This window comes from Pecten maximus, chromosome 2, assembly GCF_902652985.1.
Source record: "Pecten maximus chromosome 2, xPecMax1.1, whole genome shotgun sequence".
Lineage (NCBI taxonomy): Eukaryota > Metazoa > Mollusca > Bivalvia > Pectinida > Pectinidae > Pecten > Pecten maximus.
In genome coordinates this window covers 42,338,696-42,359,023 of record NC_047016.1, presented here as the reverse complement: position 1 = coordinate 42,359,023, position 20,328 = coordinate 42,338,696, and the positions used below count along the sequence as shown (strand labels likewise).

The window sequence follows — 20,328 nt, the reverse complement described above, 5'->3', positions numbered from 1 at the left end:
ATACAATACATAGTAAATATCATATACAAAACATGAAATAAGGGTGAGGTGGGAGGGTTAAATCGCTTTTGTTGTTGGTGGGTAAATTCTTCAGGAAAAAATCAAAGATGGCATGAGGCTTGAAAATTTTGATCTGTCCCCTGTGGGGCTCGCATGCTGAAACAGGGGTCAGTTGTCACGTGGTACAGAACTGACCAATGAACATGCGTTCCAAAAATAAACGCTGATAAATAGAAGGACCAATGAAATAGTGTTACAAATGTAAATACCGGGAAATTCAAAATATATTAAACTGCATCAAATACATACGTTTGTGAAAAAAGTCGTCTATTGCTAGACTTTTATTTTTACACTGCACTCCTAGAATAACCCTCACACCTCCTAACAGGACAGCAAGCTCTGTTTACTCAGAGAAAATGACACGAAGTAGTATAATCAGTCTTTTTAAGTTTGATAACATTTTTATTTACTTTATTTAGTTTCTCCAGATACTGTGTATGAGCTTGAGAGTTTCCCCAATATACTGAGTGTGAGCATGAAAGTTTTCCCATATACTGTATGTGAGCTTGAAAGTTTCCCCAATATACTGAGTGTGAGCATGAAAGTTTTCCCATGTACTGTATGTGAGCTTGAAAGTTTCCCCAATATACTGAGTGTGAGCATGAAACTTTTCCCATATACTGTATGTGAGCTTGAGAGTTTCCCCAATATACTGAGTGTGAGCATGAAAGTTTTCCCATATACTGTATGTGAGCTTGAGAGTTTCCCCAATATACTGAGTGTGAGCATGAAACTTTTCCCAGATACTGTGTATGAGCTAGAGAGTTTCCCCAATATACTGAGTGTGAGCATGAAAGTTTTCCCATATACTGTGTGTGAGCTTGAGAGTTTCCCCAGATACTGTGTGTGAGCTTGAGAGTTTCCCTAGATACTGTGTGTGAGCTTGAGAGTTTCCCCAGATACTGTGTGTGAGCTTGAGAGTTTCCCTAGATACTGTGTGTGAGCTTGAGAGTGTTTCCAGATACTGTGTGTGAGCTTGAGAGTTTCCCTAGATACTGTGTATGAGCTTGAGAGTGTTTCCAGATACTGTGTGTGAGCTTGAGAGTTTCCCCAGATACTGTGTGTGAGCTTGAGAGTTTCCCTAGATACTTGATACTGTGTGTGAGCTTGAAAGTTTCCCAATATAATGAGTGTGAGCATGAAAATTTTCCCATATACTGTATGTGAGCTTGAGAGTTTCCCCAATATACTGAGTGTGAGCATGAAAGTTTTCCCAGATACTGTGTGTGAGCTAGAGAGTTTCCCCAATATACTGAGTGTGAGCATGAAAGTTTTCCCATATACTGTGTGTGAGCTAGAGAGTTTCCCCAATATACTGAGTGTGAGCTTGAAAGTTTTCCCATATACTGTGTGTGAGCTAGAGAGTTTCCCCAATATACTGAGTGTGAGCATGAAAGTTTTCCCATATACTGTATGTGAGCTTGAAAGTTTCCCAATATAATGAGTGTGAGCATGAAAGTTTTCCCATATACTGTATGTGAGCTTGAAATTTTCCCAATATACTGACTGTGAGCATGAACGTTTTCCCATACACTGTATGTGAGCTTGAGAGTTTCCCAAATATACTGAGTGTGAGCATGAAAGTTTTCCCATACACTGTATGTGAGCTTGAGAGTTTCCCCAATATACTGAGTGTGAGCATGAAAGTTTTCCCCATAAACTGTATGTGAGCTTGAAAGTTTCCCAATATACTGAGTATGAGCTTAAAACATTTCCCATATATTGTATGAGAGCTTGAGAGTTTTCCAATATACTGTGTGAGCTTGAGAATTTCCTCAGATATTGTGTGTGAGCATGAGAGTTTCCTCAGATACTGTGTGTGAGCTTGAGAGCTTCCCTAGATACTGTGCATGAGCGTGAGAGTTTCACCAGATACTGTGTATGAGCTTGAGAGTGTTTCCAGATACTGTGTGTGAGCTTGAGAGTTTCCCCAGATACTGTGTGTGAGCTTGAGAGTTTCTCCAGATACTGTGTGTGAGCTTGAGAGTTTCCCCAGATACTGTGTGTGAGCTTGAGAGTTTCCCTAGATACTGTGTGTGAGCTTGAGAGTGTTTCCAGATACTGTGTGTGAGCTTGAGAGTTTCCCTAGATACTGTGTATGAGCTTGAGAGTGTTTCCAGATACTGTGTGTGAGCTTGAGAGTTTCCCCAGATACTGTGTGTGAGCTTGAGAGTTTCCCTAGATACTTGATACTGTATGTGAGCTTGAGAGTTTCCCCAATATACTGAGTGTGAGCATGAAAGTTTTCCCAGATACTGTGTATGAGCTTGAGAGTTTCCCAATATAATGAGTGTGAGCATGAAAGTTTTCCCAGATACTGTGTGTGAGCTTGAAAGTTTCCCAATATACTGACTGTGAGCATGAACGTTTTCCCATATACTGTATGTGAGCTTGAAAGTTTCCCAATATAATGAGTGTGAGCATGAAAGTTTTCCCATATACTGTGTGTGAGCTAGAGAGTTTCCCCAATATACTGAGTGTGAGCATGAAAGTTTTCCCATATACTGTGTATGAGCTTGAGAGTTTCCCAATATAATGAGTGTGAGCATGAAAGTTTTCCCATATACTGTATGTGAGCTTGAAAGTTTCCCAATATACTGACTGTGAGCATGAACGTTTTCCCATAAACTGTATGTGAGCTTGAGAGTTTCCCCAATATACTGAGTGTGAGCATGAAAGTTTTCCCATATACTGTATGTGAGCTTGAAAGTTTCCCCAATATACTGACTGTGAGCATGAACGTTTTCCCATAAACTGTATGTGAGCTTGAGAGTTTCCCAAATATACTGAGTGTGAGCATGAAAGTTTTCCCATACACTGTATGTGAGCTTGAGAGTTTCCCCAATATACTGAGTGTGAGCTTGAACGTTTTCCCATATACTGTATGTAAGCTTGAGAGTTTCCCCAATATACTGAGTGTGAGCATGAAAGTTTTCCCCAATAAACTGTATGTGAGCTTGAAAGTTTCCCAATATACTGAGTATGAGCTTAAAACATTTCCCATATACTGTATGAGAGCTTGAGAGTTTTCCAATATACTGTGTGAGCTTGAGAATTTCCTCAGATATTGTGTGTGAGCTTTGGAGTTTCCTCAGATACTGTGTGTGAGCTTGAGAGCTTCCCTAGATACTGTGCATGAGCTTGAGAGTTTCACCAGATACTGTGTATGAGCTTGAGAGTGTTTCCAGATACTGTGTATGAGCTTGAGAGTTTCACCAGATACTGTGTATGAGCTTGAGAGTGTTTCCAGATACTGTGTATGAGCTAGAGAATTTCCCCAGATACTGTATGTGAGCTTGAGAGTGTTTCCAGATACTGTGTGTGAGCTTGAGAGTTTCCCCAGATACTGTGTATGAGCTTGAGAGTTTCCCCAGATACTGTGTGTGAGCTTGAGAGTTTCCCCAGATACTGTGTTTGAGATTGAAGATTTCCTCAAATACTGTGTGTGAGCTTGAGAGTTTCTCCATACACTGTGTGTGAGCTTGAGAGTTTCTCCATACACTGTGTGTGAGCTTGAGAGTTTCTCCATACACTGTGTGTGAGCTTGAGAGTTTCTCCATACACTGTGTGTGAGCTTGAGAGTTTCTCCATACACTGTGTGTGAGCTTGAGAGTTTCTCCATACACTGTGTGTGAGCTTGAGAGTTCTTCTAGATGCATGTACTGTGCGTGAGTATGAAAGTTTTTCCAAATACTGTGTGTGAGCTGGAGAGTTTCTCCAGATACTGTGTTCGAGCTTGAGAGTTTCCCAAGATAATGTGTATGAGCTGGAGAGTTTCTCCAGATACTGTGTGTGAGCTGGAGAGTTTCTCCAGATACTATGGGTGAGCTTGAGAGTTTTCCCAGATACTGTGTGTGAGCTTGAGAGTTTCCCCAGATATTGTGTGTGAGCTTGAGAGTTTCCTCAGATACTGTGTGTGAGCTTGAGAGCTTCCCCAGATACTGTGTATGAGCTAGAGAATTTCCCCAGATACTGTATGTGAGCTTGAGAGTGTTTCCAGATACTGTGTGTGAGCTTGATAGTTTCCCCAGATACTGTGTGTGAGCTTGAAAGTTTCCCCAGATATTGTGTGAAAGCTTTGGAGTTTCCCCATATACTGTGTGTGAGCTTGAGAGTTTCTCCATACACTGTGTGTGAGCTTGAGAGTTTCCCCATACACTGCGTGTGAGCTTGAAAGTTTCTCCATACACTGTGTGTGAGCTTGAGATTTCTTCTAGATACTGTGCTTGAGCATGAAAGTTTTTGCCAAATACTGTGTATGAGCTAGAGAATTTCCCCAGATACTGTATGTGAGCTGGAGAGTTTCTCCAGATACTGTGTGCGAGCTTGAGAGTTTCCCCAGATATTGTGTGTGAGCTTGAGAGTTTCCCTAGATACTGTGTATGAGCTTGAGAGTTTCCCTAGATACTGTGTATGAGCTTGAGAGTTTCCCTAGATACTGTGTATGAGCTTGAGAGTTTCCCCAGATATTGTGTGTGAGCTTGAGAGTTTCCCCAGATACTGTGTATGAGCTTGAGAGTTTCCCTAGATACTGTGTGTGAGCTTGAGAGTTTTCCGTTAAGTAAACATGATGATTGAGGAGTATTCTATTCAAGGTTATACAGCAAGCTGTTACCTGAACCAGAAACGTCTATAATAGTCAGATACATTACACTGTTTATCACCACCAGGCTCTCACACATATACAACGTGAGACTTAGTGTCAATATTCTCATGTCAGTTAAATCGGGGAAAAAAATTCAGTTTTCAGAATGCTTTGAGATGTCCTTCTATAATAGCAATATATTAATATCACGCCTTGCTTGTTAAGGAGTTATTTATGATGATTCATAGGCTAGGAGAACTAAGCCTGGGACCAGTGAACTCCTGGTATTATGTCATTATTGGAAGAGAAAGCAATATATCTATACAATCATTAAATTTCTCGAATTTATGAAATTTATTACATCTTGCAGAAGTTATCAGAAAATCATGCAATATGAGAAAAATAACAGAAAGGAACATTTATCATAATTTACGCAAATAAATTGACCTGTGTTGAAAAAAATAAATGTATGACAAAATTAAATGCCTGCCTGGATATTGAAATGTACGTCACATTCAGTTACTGTAATCAGTTAATAATTTCTTCAGGAAAAAGGTCGTTTGTCAAAACCAGAAAATATGTAATCTCAGAGAAAAAAAACCCATTACCATGATGATTATATCAATGTTAATCATTTAATCGTAATAATCATACACAACAGGCCAAACGAGACAGGGGAGAGAACCAGAGAGGTAAATCTACAGAGGGACGATATGAGGAGGAAGCGGATCAAAACTGCACGAGGGTAGATTTTCATCAACATTAGTTACATATTACACTCTCTCCATCACTATATATACACTGATATTGTACACTGATAATCTCCTAATTAACATATGAATGTCGTACACTGATAATCTCCTAATTAACATATGAATGTCGTACACTGATAATCTCCTAATTAACATATGAATGTCGTACACTGATAATCTCCTAATTAACATACAGTGTGTATAGACATCGTACACTGATAATATCCTTACTATCATATAAATATTGTAAATTGTTATATTCCCTCGATCTATTTAAAAGTTCATCTAATCCAAATGATCAAATTGTGCTTATGCCATTTGCGGGTACCTGTTGTCCTTGGATCAACAATTTCTTTTAAACAACTATGAAGAATTCTTCTTCCTAACCACTGATTTCTATTTAGCCTAATTTGACAAGAAGCATCGATCCCTTGATTCAAATTTGTACAAATAGTTGAACTGCCCCCAGGGGGCTGAGGGACAGGGCCAAAAGGGGTCAATTTGGCTATATTTGTATAAACAACATCTTCTCTAAAACTATGTATGCACTGGATATCAGATATAATTGACTGAAAGCATACCTAGGTCGTGGGGATTAAAAATTGTGTAAATAGTGAAACTGACCCTCCAGGGGTTGATGGGTGGGGCCGAAAGGGAGCAATTTGGCTATATTGCTATAAGCATCTTCCCTAGAACTAATAATTGTGCTGGATATCATTCATATTTGACTGGAAGCATCCCTAGGGGGTGGGGATTCAAAATTGCACAAACCATTGGGCCGAGCCCCCAGGGGCTGAAGATAGCACCAAAAGTGTGCAATTTGACTATATTGCTATATAACGACCTTTTCTCTAGTTGCCATATAAATATATTGTACATGCACGGACAATGTTCTTATTGTTATTGTATGTAAAATGTACATTTGTGCTTTTTGTATTATATGAAATGAAAATCAAATATTTTTTACCCCCATTGATTTCAATAATTAAAATATCATCTTTTGGACTTACTTTATGGTAATTTGTAGAGAATATCTGATATCACCAGACCTGGAGGACTTGAGGGAGCTACTGGGAATGATCCGAGTAACCAACGAAAGTTACACTGGCACAGAGGCCGTAATGGTAAACTATGGGAGTCTGTTGACACAAGTATGGGCTTGTGTAAGTCTAAAGGTATGTCATCATAAGTGTGACTGGTACAAACAAAATCAAACGTATATCATATCAGCTGGAAATATATATCCGCAGATATAAAGGTTAATTTTCATCAAAGTGTCTGAAAATGTAATGAATATGAGGAAAATTTGAATAAAAAGTTGTTTTTTTGCCGTCCACATAACTATAATAACCAGTGTAAACCTATGGTATTTAGCTGTCAAAAAACTCTTATTTTGATAATTTACTAATGATGGACCAAGGTGAGCCTATATGCCATATTGATTGTGGCATTTGATGTCTATACTTCAACAATTTCTTTAAACAACTTCTTATTGGAATGGGCTGATACCTTACTCTGTCGGGGGTATATGTTGCTACAAACGGCAAAAATCCCTCTCTAGAGATATGTATTGGATGCACTCATGTTTGAAAGGAAGTATCCTCAGGTGATGGGGATTCACAATTGTACAAATGGTTGGGCTAACCCCCAGGGGCCTGATGGAGGTGAAATTTAACAAATTCAAAATTCGGTCTTAAACAGAACCATCCTTGGGTAAAGGAAAATCAACTTGCCTGTATGGTCCTTGTTGTCTAAATTGCGAGGCCCAATAGGGGTAATATAGGAAATTCAAAATAACAGTATTTTATCCAAATTATGTATAGAGTATCCATCTTTTGGGGGAAAATGATTAAATTTTGAATGAATGGCAGGTCTGTTCCCCTGATGCCTGATGAGTGAGGCCTGATAAGGAAATTCTTCAAAATCTTTATTCTGTAGGATTATAACAAAATTTTATCAAAATTTAGTCAAAGTCCCGATATTGGAAGTCATAATTGGTCATAATTGTTGAGTGATTTTCAACATAAGTTGCTTTTAATCTTCTTTGGAACCAAAAGGCTAAATATTTATTTAGTTAAAGAAAAGTGTTGACTGCAATACTGGGTAACAGATCACAATCTAGGAAAATTATTTGTAATTTAACTTTTATCAAAATGTTTGGTCCTATAATCACTGAAATTTCTAGGTTAGCGATACAGGCCCTCTGGGCCTCTTATTTGATATGTCATTTTCCTTATACACAAAAACAGATTTTTTTGTGTTTTGTAACTTTAGCCCATATAGACCCAACAAGGTCAAGGTCACTGCCTCCTGTGTTTGAAGGTAATGTTTCTATGGTGATAGGTCCTTTGCTTTATTGATGTCAACCATTAGACATTGTATGGTAGTACTGATAGTAGTTATTGTGACAATGTACCTATTTGATGACAATATTGTCATGGAGTGAGTCCTCAGGTTCTACTCCAAATACATACTGCTGGTTGCATCTCTAACATGGTTCATACAGATCAAAAAGCGCTGGAATTTGGGGTCAGTGTAGGAAAAATGCTGGAATTTGGGGTCAGTGTTGGAAAAGTGCTGAAATTTGGGTTCAGTGTTGAAAAAGTGCTGGAATTTGGGGTCATTGTTGGAAAAGAGTTAGAATTTGGGGTCAGTGCTGGAAAAGTGCTGGAATTTAGGGTCATTGTTGGAAAAGAGGTGGAATTTTGGGTCAGTGTTGGAAAAGAGGTGGAATTTGGGGTCAGTGTTGGAAAAGAGGTGGAATTTGGGGTCAGTGTTGGAAAAGAGGTGGAATTTGGGGTCAGTGCTGGAAAAGAGTTGGAATTTGGGGTCGGTGCTGGTAAAGAGTTGGAATTTGGGGTCAGTGCTGGAAAAGAGTTGGAATTTGGGGTCGGTGCTAGAAAAGAGGTGGAATTTGGGGTCAGTGCTAGAAAAGAGCTGGAATTTGGGTTCAGTGCTGGAAAAGAGCTGGAATTTGGGGTCAGTGCTAGAAAAGAGCTGGAATTTGGGGTCAGTGCTGGAAAAGTGCTGGAATTTTTATATGAAAAACCTGTATGAACCATGTCTTGAATGGTACTCAGGGGTCTCCTGGTTACATCTTAGTAATTACTTTAAGCAATGCATTCTGGGTACTCACTGTGGTATTCTGGGTAGTAGTGTTCTGTTCAATACATATGCATGCCTTGTAGAATTTTTCTCCTTTCCCTACTTCAAATGATTCCTTCCTAAAAGTTTTGCACCTATTTTTTGGCTTAGATCTTTATCATGGAATCACTATTTGATAGAGAAAATTACTCTTTAACAGGAAAATTCCATTTGATGTATCAAATTATCAGAGAAATAATATAGGGGAATTAAATATAGTGTATCTCTTACCAGGGGAATTAAATATGGTGTATCTCTTACCAGGAGAATTAAATATGGTGTATCTCTTACCAGGGGAATTAAATATGGTTTATCTCTTACCAGGAGAACTAAATATAGTGTATCTCTTACCAGGGGAATTAAATATGGTGTATCTCTTACCAGGAGAATTAAATATGGTGTATCTCTTACCAGGGATTTTTATAACATATGGTATTTCTCTTACCTGGGGAATTAAATATGGTGTATCTCTTACCAGGAGAATTAAATATGGTGTATCTCTTACCAGGGGAATTAAATATGGTGTATCTCTTACCAGGGATTTTATAACATATGGTATTTCTCTTACCTGGGGAATTAAATATGGTTTATCTCTTACCAGGAGAATTAAATATAGTGTATCTCTTACCAGGGGAATTAAATATGGTGTATCTCTTACCAGGAGAATTAAATATGGTGTATCTCTTACCAGGGATTTTATAACATATGGTATTTCTCTTACCTGGGGAATTAAATATGGTGTATCTCTTACCAGGAGAATTAAATATAGTGTATCTCTTACCAGGGGAATTAAATATGGTGTATCTCTTACCAGGAGAATTAAATATGGTGTATCTCTTACCAGGGATTTTTATAACATATGGTATTTCTCTTACCTGGGGAATTAAATATGGTGTATCTCTTACCATGCAGGGGAATAACATATTTTGTATCTCTTACCTGGAGAAAGTACAAAAAATACTTTCAAAAAAGAAAATATGTACAGAATAAAAAATGTACAAAATGAATTATGTACAACAAAAGATAGTTGTCAAATGGGAATGAGGATCAATGAGGATCAATGAGGATCCTAGTGAGGATCTGAGGTATTGATGAGGATCTAGTGAGAATCTGATAATTTGATGAGGATCCTAGTGAGAATTTGAGGATTTGATGAGGATCTAGTGAGGATCTGAGGATTTGATGAGGATCTAGTGAGAATCTGAGGTATTGATGAGGATCTAGTGAGGATCTGAGGTATTGATGAGGATCTAGTGAGAATCTGAGGATTTGATGAGGATCTAGTGAGAATCTGAGGTATTGATGAGGATCTAGTGAGAATCTGAGGTATTGATGAGGATCTAGTGAGGATCTGAGGATTTGATGAGGATCTAGTGAGAATCTGAGGTATTGATGAGGATCTAGTGAGGATCTGAGGATTTGATGAGGATCTAGTGAGAATCTGAGGTATTGATGAGGATCTAGTGAGGATCTGAGGATTTGATGAGGATCTAGTGAGAATCTGAGGTATTGATGAGGATCTAGTGAGAATCTGAGGTATTGATGAGGATCTAGTGAGAATCTGAGGTATTGATGAGGATCTAGTGAGGATCTGAGGATTTGATGAGGATCCTAGTGAGGATCTGATAATTTGATGAGGATCCTAGTGAGAATCTGAGGATTTGATGAGGATCTAGTGAGGATCTGATAATTTGATGAGGATCTAGTGAGAATCTGAGGTATTGATGAGGATCCTAGTGAGGATCTGATAATTTGATGAGGATCCTAGTGAGGATCTGATAATTTGATGAGGATCCTAGTGAGAATCTGAGGATTTGATGAGGATCTAGTGAGAATCTGAGGATTTGATGAGGATCCTAGTGAGGATCTGAGGATTTGATGAGGATCCTAGTGAGAATCTGAGGATTTGATGAGGATCTAGTGAGAATCTGAGGATTTGATGAGGATCCTAGTGAGAATCTGAGGATTTGATGAGGATCCTAGTGAGAATCTGAGGATTTGATGAGGATCTAGTGAGGATTTGAGGTATTGATGAGGATCTAGTGAGAATCTGAGGATTTGATGAGGATCTAGTGAGAATCTGATAATTTGATGAGGATCCTAGTGAGAATTTGAGGATTTGATGAGGATCCTAGTGAGAATCTGAGGATTTGATGAGGATCTAGTGAGAATCTGAGGTATTGATGAGGATCTAGTGAGAATCTGAGGATTTGATGAGGATCTAGTGAGAATCTGAGGTATTGATGAGGATCTAGTGAGAATCTGAGAATTTGATGAGGATCTAGTGAGAATCTGAGAATTTGATGAGGATCCTAGTGAGAATCTGAGGATTTGATGAGGATCCTAGTGAGAATCTGAGGATTTGACGAGGATCTTGTGAGGATCTGAGGATATGATGAGGATCCTAGTGAGGATCTGATAATTTGATGAGGATCTAGTGAGGATCTGATAATTTGATGAGGATCTAGTGAGAATCTGAGGATTTGATGAGGATCCTAGTGAGAATCTGAGGATTTGATGAGGATCTAGTGAGAATCTGAGGTATTGATGAGGATCTAGTGAGGATCTGAGAAATCTTGACCATAAAGCTTTGTAGTCTATGTATGTATTTCACCAGTTCCATATTTTAATGACCTCATGCTGATGATAAGAAATGTGGATCACTTTTAGTATGTTATAAATAAGTACACCTATCAAGAAATGAAACATTATAGCTCAAGCTAAAATAGATTTAGTAATAAGTGAAGAAATATTCAGATATTACTAAATCCTCAGATCCTCATTGACCCTCATTGATCCTCACTAAATCCTCAGATCCTCATTAATCCTCATTGATCCTCACTAAATCCTCAGATCCTCATTAATCCTCATTGATCCTCACTAAATCCTCAGATCCTCATTGATCCTCATTGATCCTCACTAAATCCTCAGATCCTCATTAATCCTCATTGATCCTCACTAAATCCTCAGATCCTCATTAATCCTCATTGATCCTCACTAAATCCTCAGATCCTCATTAATCCTCATTGATCCTCACTAAATCCTCAGATCCTCATTAATCTCATTGATCCTCACTAAATCCTCAGATCCTCATTGACCCTCATTGATCCTCACTAAATCCTCAGATCCTCATTAATCCTCATTGATCCTCACTAAATCCTCAGATCCTCATTAATCCTCATTGATCCTCACTAAATCCTCAGATCCTCATTGACCCTCATTGATCCTCACTAAATCCTCAGATCCTCATTAATCCTCATTGATCCTCACTAAATCTTCAGATCCTCATTAATCCTCATTGATCCTCACTAAATCCTCAGATCCTCATTAATCCTCATTGATCCTCACTAAATCCTCAGATCCTCATTGATCCTCATTGATCCTCACTAAATCCTCAGATCCTCATTGATCCTCATTGATCCTCACTAAATCCTCAGATCCTCATTAATCCTCATTGATCCTCACTAAATCTTCAGATCCTCATTAATCCTCATTGATCCTCACTAAATCCTCAGATCCTCATTAATCCTCATTGATCCTCACTAAATCCTCAGATCCTCATTGATCCTCATTGATCCTCACTAAATCCTCAGATCCTCATTAATCCTCATTGATCCTCACTAAATCCTCAGATCCTCATTAATCCTCATTGATCCTCACTAAATCCTCAGATCCTCATTGATCCTCATTGATCCTCACTAAATCCTCAGATCCTCATTGACCCTCATTGATCCTCACTAAATCCTCAGATCCTCATTAATCCTCATTGATCCTCACTAAATCCTCAGATCCTCATTAATCCTCATTGATCCTCACTAAATCCTCAGATCCTCATTAATCCTCATTGATCCTCACTAAATCCTCAGATCCTCATTGACCCTCATTGATCCTCGCTCCCATTTTACAACTATTTTTGTACATAAAAAAAATGTAATTCATTCTGTACATCTTTTCTTTTCAAAAGTTTTATTTGTACATAATTCATTCTGTACATATTTTCTGTTTGAAAGTATTATTTGTACATAATTCATTCTGTTCATTTTTCATTTGGTACATATTTTCTTTTTGAAAGTTTTAAATGTACTTAATGAAACTTGTCATTTAGTACATATGTACAACTAGGTGTATTTTATGTACGGCCGCTATCAGCAATCGTATTTCATGACATATGAAGACATATTTACAGTCTGCTGTGCATTGTGACAACTACATGGGTACTTTATGACATATGCAGACATATTTACAGTACATATGACATGGTGACAACTACTGGGTGTTGGAAATTTGAGGACATATTTAACATACACTGTACATTGTGACATTTACTGGATGTTGTAGGACACTGGAGGACATATTTAACATACACTGTACATGGTGACATTTACTGGATGTTGTAGGACACTGGAGGACATATTAACAGTTTGATGTACATGCTGATAATTAACGAATATTGTTATCTATTACACAGCAACTGAGATCCCACTGCCAGTCCCTAAACGCAAACAAGTCAAAATGAGTCGCAGTCTGGACACACAGGGGATACAATTCAAGAAAAGTTATGACAATCTCATTAAATTGTCATGTGGTCCTGACGGCATCAGGTCGTACACCGAAGATCATCACAGATATTTTACTAGTCACGGTCATCTGGACTCGAGCAGTGGCGGGGACAGTGATGAAGTTTTCGGAGATTTCAGTGGATCACGAAAATCCTCTGAGGATCATCAAGTACATGTATTACAGTCAGATGTCTGCCTCGACTCGGCTTTAGGTATGGAACTTTCTCCGTCGGATCCCACAGACAACAAGGAACCGGGCAGCTGGTGAGTAACCTGTCAATCATTGAGACTGGAGGAGGGTGGGGCTATCTATAACATGGGGACTGGAGGAGGGTGGGGCTATCTATAATATGGAGACTTGGAGGAGGGTGGGGCTATCTATAACATGGAGACTTGGAGGAGGGTGGGGCTATCTATAACATGGAGACTGGAGGAGGGTGGGGCTATCTATAATATGGAGACTTGGAGGAGGGTGGGGACTATCTATAACATGGAGACTGGAGGAGGGTGGGGCTATCTTACAACATGGAGACTAGAGAAGGGTGGGGCTATCTATAACATGGAGACTAGAGGAGGGTGGGGCTATCTATAACATGGAGACTAGGAGGAGGGTAGGGCTATCTATAACATGGAGACTAGAGGAGGGTGGGGCTATCTATAACATGGAGACTAGGAGGAAGGGTGGGGCTATCTATAACATGGAGACTAGAGGAGGGTGGGGCTATCTATAACATGGAGACTAGAGGAGGGCGGGGCTATCTATAACATGGAGACTAGAGGAGGGTGGGAGCTATCTATAACATGGAGACTAGGAGGAGGGTGGAGCTATCTATAACATGGAGACTTGGAGGAGGGCGGGGCTATCTATAACGTGGAGACTTGGAGGAGGGTGGGGCTATCTATAATATGGAGACTGGAGGAGGGTAGGGCTATCTATAACATGGAGACTGGAGGAGGGTGGGGCTATCTATAACGTGGAGACTGGAGGAGGGTGGGGCTATCTATAACATAGAGACTAGAGGAGGGTGGGGCTATCTATAACATGGAGACTAGAGGAGGGTGGGGCTATCTATAACATGGAAACTGGAGGAGGGTGGGGCTATCTATAACACGGAGACTGGAGGAGGGCGGGGCTATCTATAACGTGGAGACTGGAGGAGGGTGGGGCTATCTATAATATGGAGACTGGAGGAGGGTAGGGCTATCTATAACATGGAGACTTGGAGGAGGGTGAGGCTATCTATAACATGGAGACTGGAGGAGGGTGGGGCTATCTATAACATGGAAACTGGAGGAGGGTGGGGCTATCTATAACACGGAGACTGGAGGAGGGTGGGGCTATCTCTAACATAGAGACTGAAGGAGGGTGGGGCTATCTTATAACATGGAGACTGGAGGAGGGTGGGGCTATCTATAACATGGAGACTAGAGGAGGGTGGGGCTATCTATAACATGGAGACTGGAGGAGGGTGGGGCTATCTATAACATGGAGACTGGAGGAGGGTGGGCTATCTATAACATGGAGACTAGAGGAGGGTGGGGCTATCTATAACATGGAGACTAGAGGAGGGTGGGGCTATCTATAACATGGAGACTAGAGGAGGGTGGGGCTATCTATAACATGGAGACTGGAGGAGGGTGGGGCTATCTATAACATGGAGACTGGAGGAGGGTGGGGCTATCTATAACATGGAGACTGGAGGAGGGTGGGGCTATCTATAACATGGAGACTAGGAGGAGGGCGGGGCTATCTATAACATGGAGACTAGGAGGAGGGTGGAGCTATCTATAACATGGAGACTTGGAGGAGGGTGGGGCTATCTATAACATGGAGACTGGAGGAGGGCGGGGCTATCTATAACATGGAGACTAGAGGAGGGTGGAGCTATCTATAACATGGAGACTGGAGGAGGGCGGGGCTATCTATAACATGGAGACTGGAGGAGGGTGGAGCTATCTATAACATGGAGACTAGTGGAGGGCGGGGCTATCTATAACATGGAGACTAGAGGAGGGTGGAGCTATCTATAACATGGAGACTAGAGGAGGGTGGAGCTATCTATAACATGGAGACTGGAGGAGGGCGGGGCTATCTATAACATGGAGACTGAAGGAGGGTGGGGCTATCTATAACATGGAGACTGGAGGAGGGTGGAGCTATTTTATAACATGGAGACTAGAGGAGGGCGGGGCTATCTATAACATGGAGACTGGAGGAGGGTGGGGCTATCTATAACATGGAGACTAGAGGAGGGTGGAGCTATCTATAACATGGAGACTAGAGGAGGGTGGGGCTATTATCACTTGTATACTTGAGTATACTCAAGTGTAAATGGAAAAAATATCAGTTTAGTCACATAAATAACAAATAATTTGCTTTGTAAAACAAAGGATGTTTTATTCATTTTGTAGCTTTATACATATTCAGATAAAATATATAATGATATAGTACTGTTCCCATTAGAGTTGTGTGTATTTAACAGTTACAAATGCTTGTTAGACTGCATTCATTGTTAATATAAATCCAATATGGGTGACAGATGAATAGAATGGGCCGGTTAGTGTGCCATGAATTTTATCTATGATGACTATCACCCAGTTTGCATTTATAGTGACAATAAATACAATCTGACAAGCATTTAACTGTTATATTTACATTTACATATATGTTAAACTCTGTCTTTCTTAAATAAATGCATCTTTTATTTTCACCCGTTTCCCTGTGTATTCATTTGAAAGAAAAGCATCTTTAATTCTTTTCTATGATTGATTCACAACCAATCTGACACACGGTACAAAGCCTTGCCATGAAGATGATCAACATAGCACCAAAATGACGTCATAGTAAGGCAATTGTCAGTTAAAATCCTTGCTGCTTATGATTATCTTGTAGCAAATATCAAAGCATTTTGATGATGCTGATCAAAAAGGTGTAACAATCATGTCATGTGATCTTGACTGCATCTGTAAAAGTAGAGAGTATCTAGAGCATCCGGCTAGTGTTTGGAGGTCCCAGGTTTGAACCCTGATCTGACCGTGCATTTTTCCACTCCTCTTATATTTGGTGCCTATGACCAAACCTTGTTTCAAGTAAATTTTAAAATTTGAGGCAAATGCTTGACAAGGGGTTAGGTCTTCGGAGTCAAAGACTTTAAAAGGGAGGGAAGAGTGTAGCGGAACTGGACCGGTGGATCATTGGCGACCAGGTAGCTCAATTGGTAGAGCATCCAGCTAGTGTTCGGAGGTCCCAGGTTCCAACTCCGGTCTGGCTGTGCATTTTTCTGCTCCTCTTACACTACAATGAAGCAGTATGACAATACAGGATACCTATAGTAACCACTCACAATCCAAGGAACAGTGATATATATATATATTATGCCTCCTCTTCGAATGGTTCTAATAATATCTTATCGGGGCCATATATAACTTCTAAATCATTGAAGATCATAATCGTGATAAAACTTGCAGTATACTAAAGCTGATATGCAGTGCACTGCTGATATGTCACTTTGACCTTGAATTTGAAGGTCAAAGGTGAAAGGATAGCAAATTTTCCAATCAAACAGTTTAAGATATATTAATAAAAGCTGCTGTATACCTTAATCACCCACTGACAAAGTGCAGATATTTGTCATTTGATCGTTACAACCATGACCTGAAGGTCAAAGGTTAAATAAGTGTCAATTTCGTCCAGGCCATTTCTTCTAAAACGCTTCAACAGTTAAAGATATATATCTTGATGGAATTTAAGATATATACGCATTAACCCACAGGCAAGGTGCAGTGACCTATATTTAGGTCATTGCTACATGTACCATCATTTTCAGGTCACAGGTGCAAAAGTATGATTAATGAGAGATGGGGAGACATTTTTTGTTCACAAAAGCAAATTTCTTGTTTTGTATATATTTTTATCCATCCAGTGCTTTAGACATGTACTGATGTATACATATACACTGTATATATATATATATATATAAACCTATATTCGATACCTCCAGTTCTGTGGACACATATTGTATCTATTGATCTGCTTTTTATTTTAAACCCCAGGTAGTTGTCAGCTGGCATGGAAACATATGGCTATGTCAGGCTTAACAAATCCACTGAAATTTACATTAAAATTCCCTACAATATCGACAATACTTATGACCTCATTTAAAGGAGAAACTTTGATACAGCTAATAGCAACATATAAATATTAATTACCGTGAATCTGTAGTTAGAGCTAATAGCACTTTAAATTTGTGCAGCTCTTTGACATCACCAATTAGTGCAGTTCTGTGATATTGATAATTAGTGCAGATCTGTGATTATTGCGGATCTGTGATATAGCACTAATTAATGCAGATCTGTGGAAGTGCATTTAGGTCTGAGATCTTACACAATAGTGAAAAACACTGACAGGGGCAGAGTATGGAGAAAATGAAGTCAACCATGTATATCACGTACAGAGAACTATTTCTCAAGGATATGGACAGGTAGGTAGACTGGTCATGTATGGGGGAAACAATAGCTAAGTTGGTTAAACGCTGGCCATGTAACCTCAGGCGAAGGTCTGTGGTTCCTGTTTTGACCCTCTCTACCAGTGTCGGATTATGTTTTTTGGGAAGCTGAGAAATGGACCGGTCTGTGCTGTTGTGGTTGTGTCCTTGGGCACTTTACCCTAATTGCTCTGGATCGCGTGTGATGGGCCTCCCGTATGTTGTTCAGTGAGGTAGTCACCAACTACTACAAGAAGACTTACCTCAAATGAACCTGTTGTTTCACAGAGGCGATTAAGTTAACACAGGAAAGTAGAGAGAATATATTGCTAGTTTATGATACAGAACTCGGTGAGGAGATCCAGAAACTCTTTTATTATAGAAACTGATATTCATAACTTTTGATGGTTACAAAATTGTTGTAACTAATGTTCACATGGTAATTAACTCTCCTTCACCTTGTTGTCATAGTAACTTTACTTGTTGTTATGGCTATATTATGTTTTCTTTCAGCAGCTCACTATCAGTATCCAGTGACTCCGCAATAGACAAAGGGGAGACAACTTCGTCAGAACTAGCCAGTCGTCTGATGGAGTTGGAGAAAGAGCTCATGTATGTATACAGATAAAGATATATGGTCGACCACATACTTATCTTAAAGATCCTGTATGTAGCCTGTATATAACCTGTATGTTACCTGTGTGTTACCTGTATGCGACCTGTGAAGTGTTACCTGTATATAACCTGTGAAGTGTTACCTGTATGGAACCTGTGAAAAGTTACCTGTATGTAACCTGTATGTAATATATGTGTTACTTGTACATTATTGTATGTACCCTGTGTGTTACTTGTATTTACCCTGTGTGTAACCTGTATGTAACCTGTACGTAACATGTGTGTAACCTGTATATAACCTGTATGTAACCTGTATGTGGCCTGTGTGTAACCTGTATGTAACCTGTATGTGACCTGTGTGTAACCTGTATGTGACCTGTGTGTAACCTGTATGTAACCTGTATGTGACCTGTGTGTAACCTGTATGTGGCCTGTGCATAACCTGTATGTAACCTGTATGTAACCTGTATGTGACCTGTGTGTAACCTGTATGTAACCTGTACGTAACATGTGTAACCTGTATGTAACCTGTACGTAACATGTTTGTAACCTGTATATAACCTGTATGTAACCTGTATGTGGCCTGTGTATTACCTGTATGTAACCTGTATGTTACCTGTATGTAACCTGTATATTTCCTGTATGCAACATGTGTGTTACCTGTATGTAACCCGTGTGTTACATGTATGTAATCTGTTTGTAACATTTGTGTACTTGTATGTAATATGTGTGTACCTATGCCTTACCTGTGTGTTACCTGTATGTTACCTGTATGTAACCAGTATGTAACCAGTATGTAACCTGTGTGGTACCTGTACCAAACCTGTGTATTACCTGTATGTGACCTGTGTGTTACCTGTATGTAACCTGTATGTAACCTGTATGTTACCTGTATGTAACCTGTGTGTTACCTGTATATTACATGTGTGTTACCTGTATGTTACCTGTATGTTACCTGTGTGTTACCTGTGTTACCTGTATGTAACCTGTGTATTACCTGTTTGCAACCTGTGTGTACCTGTATGTTACCTGTATGTGACCTGTGTGTTACATGTATGTAACCTGTGTGTTACTGTATGTAACCTGTGTGTTACCTGTATGCAACCTGTGTCTTACCTGTATGTTACCTGTATGTAACCTGTGTGTTACTGTATGTAACCTGTGTGTTACTTGTATGTAACCTGTGTGTTACTGTATGTAACCTGTGTGTTACCTGTATATTACATGTGTGTTACCTGTATGTGACCTGTATGTTACCTGTGTGTTACCTGTGTGTTACCTGTATGTAACCTGTGTATTACCTGTATGCAACCTGTGTCTTACCTGTATGTTACCTGTATGTAACCTGTGTGTTACTGTATGTAACCTGTGTGTTACTTGTATGTAACCTGTGTGTTACTGTATGTAACCTGTGTGTTACTGTATGTAACCTGTGTGTTACTGTATGTAACCTGTGTGTTACTTGTATATTACCTGTGTGTTACCTGTATGTGGCCTGTGTATTACCTGTATGTAACCTGTGTATTACCTGTATGTGACCTGTGTGATACCTGTATGTTACCTGTGTGTTACCTGTATGTGGCCTGTGTATTACCTGTATGTAACCTGTGTATTACCTGTATGTGACCTGTGAGATACCTGTATGTAACTTGATGTATATTCTACCTTTAGATATATCACTATTTTGTATATATTACAGATCCACCAAATGTGAACTGGCAAAGGTGATAAACCAACAGTCAGGTTACCAGGAGCTCCTGGCACAGCGTGATGATGCCATTCGCTTCCTGGAGGGCCGTCTGGACACCTCTGGAGCAGACTCAAACATGTTAACACTAAAAAACAGGTCTGCCTATAGAACAGTATCAGGGGAAAATGTATTAGTGGGGTCAAGTAGCTTTTTTGGTTATTACTACATACAGTATATCAGTACATATAAAGGGGTCAGTTTGGTTATAGGGTTATTACTGTAGACAGTATATAAGTATGTATTAGAGGGGTCAGTTTGGTTATTGGATTATTACTGTAGACAGTATATATAAGTATGTATTAGAGGGGTCAGTTTGGTAATAGGGTTATTACTGTAGACAGTATATAAGTATGTATTAGAGAGGTCAGTTTGGTTATAG

At 39.4% G+C, this 20,328-nt stretch overlaps 1 protein-coding gene across 1 annotated transcript in view; it reads left to right on the top strand.

Annotated features, from left to right (window-relative positions):
• The window catches only part of LOC117343169, an 86,728-nt gene that overhangs the window by 6,487 nt on the left and 59,913 nt on the right, over positions 1 to 20,328 (top strand). The window contains exons 4-11 of the mRNA XM_033905506.1: positions 5,307 to 5,390; positions 6,425 to 6,572; positions 7,672 to 7,719; positions 7,904 to 8,448; positions 12,728 to 12,755; positions 13,010 to 13,364; positions 18,098 to 18,196; positions 19,899 to 20,045. Of these exons, the coding sequence (XP_033761397.1) occupies positions 5,307 to 5,390; positions 6,425 to 6,572; positions 7,672 to 7,719; positions 7,904 to 8,448; positions 12,728 to 12,755; positions 13,010 to 13,364; positions 18,098 to 18,196; positions 19,899 to 20,045 (1,454 nt within the window). The remainder of the gene's footprint in view (positions 1 to 5,306; positions 5,391 to 6,424; positions 6,573 to 7,671; positions 7,720 to 7,903; positions 8,449 to 12,727; positions 12,756 to 13,009; positions 13,365 to 18,097; positions 18,197 to 19,898; positions 20,046 to 20,328) is intronic.